This window comes from Podarcis muralis, chromosome 1 (assembly GCF_964188315.1).
Source record: "Podarcis muralis chromosome 1, rPodMur119.hap1.1, whole genome shotgun sequence".
NCBI lineage: Eukaryota > Metazoa > Chordata > Lepidosauria > Squamata > Lacertidae > Podarcis > Podarcis muralis.
This window is the reverse complement of record NC_135655.1, coordinates 132,507,658-132,519,190: the sequence shown is the minus strand read 5'-3', so window position 1 is coordinate 132,519,190 and position 11,533 is coordinate 132,507,658. Positions and strand designations below refer to the sequence as shown.

The following is an 11,533-nucleotide window of genomic DNA, read 5'->3' as shown; positions in this document are numbered from 1 at the left end:
AACGGAGTGGAGCCTCTACATTTATAATTTAACCTAAGGTTACCAATTTTTTTCAATGAATCCGGGGACACTTTTCAACTTCAATGGATTTTGTATGGGGACTGATTTGTAAATCCAGGGACTGTCCCTGGGAAACGGGGACGTCTGGTAACCTTAATTTAACCTCTTGACGGGCACTTTTGTGTATCTGAGGCAGTTGGACTTGGCCTATTTTCTCCTGGTCCACGGTGTGGCAAAAGGAGATTTAGCATCCTGTGGCAAACAGAGTTGAGAGCTTATATTTTGCAGTCCAGGGCTGTGGCTGTGTAGGCTGTCTGTCTCTTTGTCTTGTGTTTCTCTGACTATCATGGAGCCAACCCAGGCTGTGGCTCAGCCACCTCTTAAGAAAACGAAACAAAGCTGAAGCACTTGTTGCCCTCTAAAGGGCCTGTTGTTCAGTTGTGTCCGACTTCATGACCCCATGGACCAGAGCATGCCAGGCACTCCTGTCTTCCACTGCCTCACGCACACGCACCAAATCTGCTCCTCTTGTCCACTCCAGGAAGCATCTTTCTTCCATTATTGTTCTTCAGTCTACAGTTTCAGAGACAGAGCAGTCAGCTGATTGAAATGATTCCTCCCATTTGAATGCCAAGGATGCACTGCCACCTGCTGGTCATTCTCAGGTTGACACATTATCTGAATCTGACTTTTATGTTCTTCTGATGATCAGGGACATGAGGTTCAGACCTCCCCTCCCACCAATCGGGTTGCCTCTGCCCCTCAAACTTTTCCAGCCGCACTTATTGAACAATTTAAAGAAGCAATTATTGCTTCACACTTACAATTGCAGAACGAAGAAATTTGTTAAACCTAAGAAGGCTGCCCCTTTCTCATCACAGAGGACTCAGGTTCATTTGGATATAAAGGACACCCCCCTTTCACATCCATAGGTGATGATATTCCCTTGGTTTCCTCTCCAACCCTTTTCCAGGAAGGGGAGCTGGATGATAACTGGAGTGAAGGATCTTTGCAAGATGAAAATTCGTCTATGAGGCTGTTTCAGGAGGCCAGCGCCCCCCTCCTGGAACGTGAGATAATGCCTTAGAATTAACTGCTCAACCTGACAAATCAACCACTGAACCAGAGAGTGATGTTTTAACTAATAGCTGCACCCCAGCCAACTATTGCTTAAGGCAATAGTTAAATCTTAGCGAAGAAATTATATGTCTTGGATCTGGAACTCATGGCATATATTAAGACTCCTTCTATAGACAGATCAGTTTTAAATCTGTCATCGCGACATCTGGTCCCCAAGGAAGGAAATGCTCAACTTTGGGACACTACTGATAGGAGAATTGAATTTGCCTTACGTAAGACCATGATACTTTGGCCACCTCATGAGAAGAGAAGACTCCCTGGAAAAGACGCTGATGTTGGGAAAGATGGAGGGCACAAGGAGAAGGGGACGACAGAGGACAAGATGGTTGGACAGTGTTCTCGAAGCTACCAGCATGAGTTTGACCAAACTGCAGGAGGCAGTGGAAGACAGGAGTGCCTGGCGTGCTCTGGTCCATGGGGTCACGAAGAGTCGGACACGGCTAAACGACTAACAACAACAACAACAAAAAGACCATGATGCAGTGGTCCTCTCTATGAGAGTGCCGGGGTAGCATCCTCATGTGCTTGAACATGTATTGTTTGGCTTGAGGACTGCAATCTCCTCAAGATCCAACTTGACTGCACCAGATTCTTACCATACACCTTTAAACTTTTATGGCAGATGCCTCCATGGACCCTGTGCAGTTTGCAGCTAGAGCAATGGCACCCCAGGTAGCTGCTAGATGCTCCCTGTGGCTAAAGTCCTGGAACGCTGAGGCTGCCTCTAAAGTAAACCTTTCCACTGAACCTTTCAGTCAGCTTTCAGAGAAGGGGTGTTGAAAGATGTCTTTATAGAATCAAAAATAAGAGAAAAGTATTGTTTCTTCCAATATCAAAGCCACAAAATAGTGAACCCAAGGACGGGTCCACACCCAGGGTGGGGGGTGGTTGGAGTCTGACTGCTTTCCTTCCTGCCTGGCAGATGTCAGTATCTGATTGCTGGGTTTTAGGAATTATTTCACAAGGTTATTTCATAAAATTAATTTCCATTACCCCCTCACGTTCATTCCCTCACCCTTGCCAAGAAACAAAGTACGTTTGCAAGCTGTTTAGACTTGTGTTTGCCATCTTTTGTCTGTGGGAGCTGTTGTTTTCAGTCGTCTCTGTGTTTGCCTGAGCTTGAGTCTGGACTAAGGATTCTGAGCTCCTGTGTTCTGATTTGATTCATGATGTCCAATCACAGAACATTTCAGGATATGGGCCTCCGCCATTGGCCCTTGAACTCTGAGTCATGATTCGCAGCTTGGAAGTTTAGACAGCCAATCACGTTGGGAGTGGGAGTGGCCCAGGCTTTCAGGAATGTATATAAGCAGTTACTTTGCCCCTGTTTCCCAGTTATGTAGTTCAATAAAGGTTATTTCTGTTATCACTATGTCTTGCCTTGTGGGAACCCACCTACACCTAAGGAGCCATAACGCCTATCCTCAGATCAGCGCTTTCGTGGCTTCTAATCCGTATTTTTGGTTGTTCCAAAAAACCCACACCAAAAATGGTGTCCAATTCTCAATTTACATTTCCTCAACCATTATGTGGCTTACAAAGATTCAAAATGGAATCTCTAAACTCAATCTGAGTGTCCTTACACCACAGAGTTTTCATTTCGAGTGTAGATCTTGAAGACACATACCTTCATGTCCTGCCCCATCCAGTGCACCAACAATAGCTCTGATTCCCCTGGGTGACCATCATTTTCAAGAAGGGAATGTTTTTCTATCTCTGGAGAAAATAGCCAAAATAAAAGCTGCAGCCTCTTTCCTGATTGCCTCCAAGATGATGTCGGCTAAACAGTTGGCAGTTATTCTAGATCTCTGCATGTCTGCCTCCCAAATTACCTCCTGAGCGAAACATCACGCCTGAACCTTACAATGGTTTCTTTTACCTCACCAGTGGGCCATCACCCACAACATTCATTTCCGATGCACTGTTAGTGAAGATATAGTCTATTGATCATAATTTCCTGGCCTTTCAGATCTCTAGCACATTTCTTCCTTTAGATTTTCGAGCCATGGAGAGAGGAAGTAGGCAGACCTTTTTATTTCAGTGACTCTGTCAGTGTTTGCTGCTTGGCGAATCCGGAAAACTGAGGAGTCAAGCCTTCTTCACACAATTCTTTGCTTCTGCCTAGCGTCACGTGATGAGGACATAGCCCATTCCATTGTCTATCTATAAATAATAATAATTTGAAGGCATTAGTAACTGCACCTGCTTTGCTGAGTGACAAACCAAGGCTTACCTTCAGTGTAATGAGTGAAATGACCTTGTTTCTTCCCCAGGTATTTGTCTCCCAGAGTTCTCAAAGCTGAGAGTACCTGATGATCATGCAATTTCAGATTTAGCTATGTATAATTATATAGAGGTAAGTTAAATATAGTTAAATAGAGTGTGGGTGGCAGCTGAGCGATGAGAGATGTTTCCAGACGTTTCTCTTGGTTTGTTTCAGATGCGGGAGCATGTCAATTCAAAGTGGTTCATTTTCCGAAAGCACATTGACAACGTTCTTCACGCCCTCTTCCCCTCCACTATCATCCCTCTGTACACCATGGTAAGACCAGCAATAGATATCTTGCAGGGTTTCCCTTGTTTTCTCCATTCCCGGCTGCCATCCCCTCCACTTTCAGTGATGATTTCGTAATCTGATGCAGGTCACATTCTCCAGAATTCGATACCATGAAGCTGTGCAAAGATGGAAATGGCAGAATAAGGTCAGTAGCATCTTAGATGAATTGGTTTGGGCTGGGAGCATATTGTATTATGGGTGATATAGCCATGGGCGTAGCCAGGATTTTTGTATGGGTGGGGGGAGGACAGGACTTGCTTAGGAGGGGCAGAATCAACGTGATTGGTCAGTTAGTTATTTCTATTGTTTTACTTGGTCTGGGGGGGCAGCTGCCCCCTTCCCCCCCCAGGCTACGCCCATGGATATAGCCAACAAAGTCCTACTCAGAGTAGATCCTATAATGGAAAGGGGAGATTAAACACCTTTTACTCCCTTTCTTTGATGACTGCCCATCTTCCACATCGTCTGCCACCACGCCCCATTTGGTTCCCTCTAACCATGGATGAGACGCGGGTGGCGCTGTGGGTTAAAGCCTCAGCGCCTAGGACCTGCCGATCGAAAGGTCGGCGGTTCGAATCCCCGCGGCGGGGTGCGCTCCCGTCGTTCGGTCCCAGCGCCTGCCAACCTAGCAGTTCGAAAGCACCCCCGGGTGCAAGTAGATAAATAGGGACCGCTTACCAGCGGGAAGGTAAACGGCGTTTCCGTGTGCGGCTCTGGCTCGCCAGAGCTGCGATGTCACACTGGCCACGTGACCCGGAAGTGTCTGCAGACAGCGCTGGCTCCCGGCCTATAGAGTGAGATGGGCGCACAACCCTAGAGTCTGTCAAGACTGGCCCGTATGGGCAGGGGTACCTTTACCTTTAACCATGGATGACAGGGCTTTCCTGGGATCCAAGGTACATGTATACAAGAAGAAGCAGAGAGAGCAGTTTACCTCTCTCTCCCCAGAGACCAAAATAACTTGCTTTTGTCTGTCAAACTTATACACACACACAGCATAAACCAAGTGACGAGGCACATAAGAGTTTGGAATACAATACAACCAAATGCACTCCTAATGGAGTTCAGAAAGAAAGGAAGAGAACAAACAGAAGAGACAGAATGTTGCTCCAAAAAAAGAAAAAAGGAACCTGTGTTTAATTTGGCTTTACCAAGCTGTTTATATGGGTTTTATGCTCAGATATTAGTATCTGTTTAACAAAAGGCAGTGTACATTTAAAATAATGGGTTGAATCCAATTTATTCATAAATACCATTGATTTCAATGGGTTTACTCTGAGTATGATTATGTCTGGAGCCCATTGTGATTTTAGAATGGTTTTTAATATATGATTTATTAAATTAAATGTGGAGTGATATGTTATGCATACCTTAAAGCAACTTGTGCATTGTCTTCTGTATACAAATATTATAAATATATTTTACTGTGATCCTTTAAAGATTCTAAAATTTATTTTGAATGGTATCTTATGTAGTTAGCGGAATAGTCCAAAAGATTTAACTATAGACGAGTAAAAATATTGCAAACTATTTCCTCCTGCAACATTTTCTGACTCAAATTGGATTTCTTCTTAAAAGGTAATTAATAGAGGCCTCTTTCTCACTGTGGCTGTGACAGCAGTAAGTGGCATCTATCTGCTCAGAAATGGTATTAAGCTACAAATTGACGCATGTGCAGAGAACCTGTGGAAATGGACATTCAGCCTCAGAAAATTTGGAAATGTACCACTGGTTACCCAATAGGGTTAAAAGCCAGAGAGAAAGAGAGAGATTTATTCAGTGTTTTAATTTCACCTCTGCTTGGAAAGTCAGAACGTCAAAGTATTCCCAAAGGACTAACTGTGCTACATGGTGCTGGATCCAAGTGTTAGAATGCCATCCACATGGAACTCAACAAGACACTTGCCATAGACTTGAGTGCCCTGCTGTCATCTTCCTAAAGAAATGGTATGTCTCCCTCAAGAGCCTGAGGGCCTGTAAGCTGTTCTTCCATACTTCCCCAAATACCAGCATCAACGTTTACACACAAGAGGACATGTATTAATTAACTGCATTTTGTGAGTTTTAGAAAAGCTATGAGCTTCACTGAACTTGCAATAGATCTGTATCCAATTTTTTTAAAGTGTCAACCAGTTTTCCAGTTTCTTAAGTGAACTATTGAACCACAATGTCGACGAGAAACAGAATCAGCAATAAACTTGGCATATAAAATTCAGTTTTGTGTGGTGCTTTTTTGTCACATAGAAACTAATAAATATATATATATATAATTTCAAACTTGAGGCTTGCACAATGGAGAATGTCTACATATATGGAACATGTCACAATTCAATTTTCTTATTATCACTCTGAAACAGATGCAGGTTCCACCCATTCTATACTTAAAAGAAATAAAGTTATGACCAATGATACAATCCTTTCCCTATCTTAAGTTTAGTCCAATAGATACTGCAGAGAATGTTAAGAGTGGACACAATGACACTCCAAGAACACGTCACGTCATTTCAGGAATGGTGTTTTGAGATTTATTACTTCCAAATCATAGGCACACAATGGAGGTTTATACACTTGCAGTTATGTGCTCTCAAGCAATATTCTTCTTGCACCTGACAGCTTGGGAGCTTATTCACTTCAATACACAAGGCTAGAATGAAGGCTTTAGGTTCCAAGTGCCGTATTTCTTCACATGAGTACAGTGGTACCTCAGGTTACATACGCTTCAGGTTACAGACTCCACTAACCCAGAAACAGTACCTCGGGTTAAGAACTTTGCTTCAGGATGAGAACAGAAATCGTGCTCCGGTGGTGTGGCAGCAGGAGGCCCCATTAGCTAAAGTGGTGCTTCAGGTTAAGAACAGTTTCAGGTTAAGAATGGACATCTGGAACAAATTAAGTTCTGAACCCGAGGTACCACTGTATATCACCTGTCTGTTTCTCTGAGATGTTTCAATTTGACTGAGGTCTCTTTTGCGCTGATGGTCTTGTACAGAATTAGGAAGGTGTGGATTCATCATCCTACCTTATTAGTGTACACTGAGCAGACTGTCATGAGATTTATCTGCCCAGAAACCTAGAGCTAAAAGAAGATGACAGTTCTCCCCGCCTGCTAATGCAATTTCGTAAGGCAGAAAAGGGCCGGGGGGGTCAAGGTTTTACATCCTAGAAGCACTGAATGTGAACAACAGGAGACCCCATCAACCTAATATTCAATAGTGTAGAGCATGTTTCTGTTTCGTGTGCTTCCACAATATGTAGAACTGCAATGTTTAACTGATTATTTAACAGGTGCTTCTCAATTAGGTAGAAGATTTCTTCATCATTATTATCATCATTATTTTATATGTGCATTATAGAAGCACATATAAAAACTGTAGCTGGAAAGTTATGTCTTAAGAGGCATGAGCCCTTTTCTGTCATACAGGAGGGAAAACTCCTTTCAGATTATGCCTTTCTACAACGCATGCATGCATGGCTTACTACCACTGTGGCATTAACCTCTGCTGTTGCAACAAATACTGTGTCTATGTAGATGCTTGAATGGCCAGCCCACCTCTTTCCCTTCTATTTGGGTTTCAATGGTTGACCTTTAACAGCTGATAACTGGAGGTGGTGCTCTGAGTGCCTTGGGCAGGATAAGTGGAAAGGCAAGTTGAGATCATTCCGTGGTGTGTGTGATTAAGCAGTCTTAACAGGGAGACCTTTTAATGAAAAGAAAATCATCAGTATCAAAGCATGCTTGAAAAAAAGCCACACAAAAGGTTATTGAAAACACATGAGGTGACATGGATAGTGGTTGACAGGAGTAAAGGACAGTGGAGAATAAAGTCAATATCTTCTGCTTCTCTCCTGAAGAATTTCTTTGTGCTTTCCCGTATTGCTGTAGTTGAACTTCACTGGCCATTGAATCTGGGGTTCACAACAGTGGTGGTGGCACTCTTGAAAAGAGGATTGTCAGCCTGCCAATAAAAACATCACAAGTGTCTGTAGCTGCTGCTGCTGTTTTACTCGTTCAATAGTATTACTATTACTATCACAGGCTACCACATTAAGTAAGTAGATCAAGTGGACAAATGTCACTACAGCTTGGTCTCCTTTAACGATCTGACTGTCTATATACAGGGCTCCTAAAAATAGTAGCCATTGATGAGGAAATGGGGACAGTTTACTCAAGAAGGAGAGCTTCCATTGTAGATCAAACACTGACCCTCTTCTGCTGGTCTAGGAAGACAGGGAGGAGGTTGTGTGGCTGAACTTGCTGGTCTTTGGTCCTCTCCCATCACTTCCTCCATTCTACACCCAGCTAACGTATCTAATTTAATCTATGTGGCTAAAAAAAGATCATTATATAGCACAGTAGCAAACCACAACTCCCTGTGTGGCTGAAATGCAGAGGAACAACCCGACCATGCCACTCTTAACATAAATAGGACCCCATCAGTGGTTACTGCATCTCTGAATCTTTCTGAAGGCACATCTCCCTCCACAGAATAATTGTGTAATAATAATACTAGCAATTATTATGATTGTGCCCTACCCTTCCCCCCAAATAAGCGCAGGACAGCAAACAAACAAACATCTTAAAAACAATTCCAGTGCAGATGCATTATGGGAAAGATCTCAGCTTAAAAGCCTTGTTGAAAGGAGAAGGTCTTCAGTAGCCACCCAAAATACAACAGTCTGTCGAGTAATCAAGGGGCTAGTTTCCAGAGGGCAGGTGTCACAACACTAAAGGCCTAATTCCTACACAGTGCAGAATGGACCTCCTGATAAGATGGTATCTACAAGAGGTTCTCGCCTGCAGAACACACACTATTTATTTCAGGCAGTTAGGTCACAGTGTAAACGTAGCCTGTGTGTGCTAATGTGAGAAGCTTAGCTTCTCATGCCTGAGCAGCTGAATTCAGGCCTGCCTGAGGTACTGGAACTGAAACAAAAGTTATGTCCCTGACGTTTCTCAAGAACTCGGAAGAAGGGGGGAAGAGCCAATGCCTTAGCAAGTCTTCTTCCAGCCCCTCCTGCTGAAAAGGGAGTGTCTTACATCGTTCCACTTAGCCTTGGACTTCTCTTTCTCAAATCGGTGATACTCCTTGCGATCAATCAGCTCCGTTACCAGCTTCCAAATCAAAAGGAGGAGGAGGCCGATAAGAGCCACACCAGCAACGGTGCCCCCCACAATGGCTGCGACATTAGGGGGTTCTGGGCAATCTATGAAAAGAAAAAACAACAGAGAAGGTGCCTCAACTGAAGGAGGAGGGAAAGGGTGCATGTGCTGTAGGCCAGAGATCCAGGAAAGGTTGGAAGTCGATTCAATGAATGGGGCAGCCTCCACATCAAGTATCTCTGTCTCTCCACCATGCAAAAGACTACTGAAACTGCTCCAGATAAATTGCAAGGAACTCTCTTAAGGCCACATATACTTCCCACTGGAGGAAACTTGCTCACCTGGCTATGTGGCTTCCACTCTGCTTCCTTAGCCTCTTACCTGGAGCTAGGTCCCCACCTGCACTCAGAGAGTTTGGAAAGGAAGCCACTCCCAGGGGCCCCTCCATCTGCCACACCTCACAATTTGGAGGGCCATCTCCCTCTGAAGCCTTGGGGGACGCAGACCTCTGGCATCTACAGTCTCTCTTCCTGTTCCAGTACCCCACCCCTCACAATGGGACTATATGGGGGAAACTGGTGATTCTCTGATGTATCAATTCAAAGTTTTGGTGTTGACCTTTAAAGCCCTAAATGGCTTTGGCCCTGAATACCTGAAGGAGCATCTCTCGGCTTCAAGGGCCTTCCGGCAGTTCCTTTATTGCGAGAAGTGAGATTACAGGGAACCAGACAGAGTGATGTCTGCCCTGTGGAATGCCCTCCCTTCAGATGTCAAGGAAACAAACAATTATATGACCTTCGATTGACATCTGAAGGCTGCCCTGTTTTGGGAAGCTTTGAATGTGTGATGGTCTTGTGTATTCTGCTGGAAGCCACCCAGAGAGGCTGGGGCAACCCAGTCAGATGGGTGGGGTACAAAACATTTATTGTATATTGTTATTAAGCCGCTGAGCCCTGGTGCTAGGTGCTGGGACCAGAACATGGAACTGGTGTTGCAGCTGGTGGCTCCTTCCCTCACATACCTTTTAAAGGTTCCACTTTAACGGAGTATCTCTCCTCTCCATCCAACTGAAACATAGAGAAGGAGATCCAGCAATTCTGAGAATCTTTCTCCTTGCATTCTTTACTTCTGGACATCACATTATCTCTCAGAATAATGTGTGAACAAGCTTGAGAGCAATTCTTCTGAAATGGACCACTCTGAAAGTAACGGCACTCAACACACGATCTGGAAAATCAACAAGAATCATGTCTCCAAGAAGAGTTGCTTAGCAAGACAGAGATGCAATGGATCTATACCACATAACAGAAATCTAATATTCAGTGCAGTTACAGCCAGAGATATAAAGGAAGCCAGTATTGTCATCTTCACACTGCAGATGCAAATAATAATAATAATAATAATAATAATAATAATAATAATAATAATTTATTTATTTATTTATTTATTTATTTATTACCCGCCCATCTGGCTGGGCTTCCCCAGCCACTCTGGGCGGCTCCCAACCAAATATTAAAATACAGTAATACATCAAACATTAAAAGCTTCCCTAAACAAATGCAGAGGAGATGCAAAGGAGGCAGGGACTCTGAGAGAAAAGAGGCTTGTCTAAGCCCAGGCTGTGAGTTAGCTGAGCACCTCTGAAATTCCCACAGCGATTTCATGTACATGTTAAAAAGGGAACTCTGCTGGACTCCAAATAATAATAATAATAATAATAATAATAATAATAATAATAATAATAATAATATTTTATTTATACCCCGCCCTCCCCAGCCAAGGCCGGGCTCAGAGCGGCTTACAAGCAATAATAAAAACAAGATGAATGATTACAACTTAAAAACAAAAATAAAATACAACATTAAAATAATGGAACATTAAAATATTAAAATGTAGCCTCATCGCAGGAGGAGAAGGAAAAGAAAAAAGAAAGAGAGGGAGGGAATCAAATTGGCTCCAAGCCAAAAGCCAGGCGGAACAACTCTGTCTTACAGGCCCTGCGGAAAGAAATCAGATCCTGCAGGGCCCTGGTCTCATGAGGCAGAGCGTTCCACCAGGCCGGAGCCAGTGCTGAAAAGGCCCTGGCTCTGGTTGAAGCTAATCTAACTTCCTTAGGGCCCGGGACCACTAGGGTGTTGCTATTTATGGACCTTGAGGCTCTCCGTGGGGCATACCAGGAGAGGCGGTCCCGTAGGTACGAGGGTCCTAGGCTGTGAAGGGCTTTAAAGGTCAAAAGCAGCACCTTAAATCTGACCCTGTACTCCACCGGGAGCCAGTGCAGCTTGAAAAGCACTGGGTGAATATGCTCCCATGGCAAAGACCCCGTAAGGAGCCTCACTGCAGCATTCTGCACCCGCTGGAGTTTCTGGGACAGCTTCAAGGGCAGCCCCGTGTAGAGCGAATTTGACCTATCTAATTTGGCTATCTAATTCAATATACAAGGAAGTGAACAGCTACCAAGAAAACCCAGCACAGTTAATTTTTCTCCAGATTGTTTGTGGGTTATCCAAAACCATGACTCCTGAAGCTCTACTACAACATCAGCTGCAGACCAAGAAAGGTACCGTCAAGTTCTAAAGGATACCCGTGTGGTTAAGAAGCAGAGCCAGGGAAATTGTAAGAGGCAAGAGGCTTCCAACAGGAGATATAATTCTAACCCAAGTGAGAACACAAAGGAACAGCAACTTGCTCTTTAGACATTCATCCCATGCCAACTTGCCAGCACCACCTTGGGC

At 44.0% G+C, this 11,533-nt stretch overlaps 2 protein-coding genes across 5 annotated transcripts in view; one reads left to right on the top strand and one right to left on the bottom strand.

Annotated features, from left to right (window-relative positions):
- Positions 1-5,912, top strand: part of KMO (kynurenine 3-monooxygenase) — a 32,934-nt gene extending 27,022 nt beyond the window's left edge. For 2 of the 3 annotated variants that reach the window (XM_028703677.2, XM_077918894.1), the window contains 4 exons: positions 3,414-3,496; positions 3,581-3,682; positions 3,783-3,842; positions 5,276-5,912. In XM_028703677.2, the coding sequence (XP_028559510.2) occupies positions 3,414-3,496; positions 3,581-3,682; positions 3,783-3,842; positions 5,276-5,440 (410 nt within the window). In that variant the 3' untranslated portion in view covers positions 5,441-5,912. Of the gene's footprint in view, positions 1-3,413; positions 3,497-3,580; positions 3,683-3,758; positions 3,843-5,275 lie in introns of all 3 variants that reach the window. The other variant, XR_013390644.1, reaches the window with a different exon arrangement.
- A 284-nt stretch (positions 5,913-6,196) lies between these two features.
- Positions 6,197-11,533, bottom strand: part of ITGB2 (integrin subunit beta 2) — a 48,866-nt gene continuing 43,529 nt past the window's right edge. For both annotated transcript variants that reach the window (XM_077918876.1, XM_077918871.1), the window contains 3 exons: positions 9,820-10,025; positions 8,736-8,902; positions 6,197-7,653 (listed from right to left, as the gene is read on the bottom strand). In XM_077918876.1, coding sequence (XP_077775002.1) covers positions 7,588-7,653; positions 8,736-8,902; positions 9,820-10,025 — 439 coding nt within the window. In that variant the 3' untranslated portion in view covers positions 6,197-7,587. The remainder of the gene's footprint in view (positions 7,654-8,735; positions 8,903-9,819; positions 10,026-11,533) is intronic.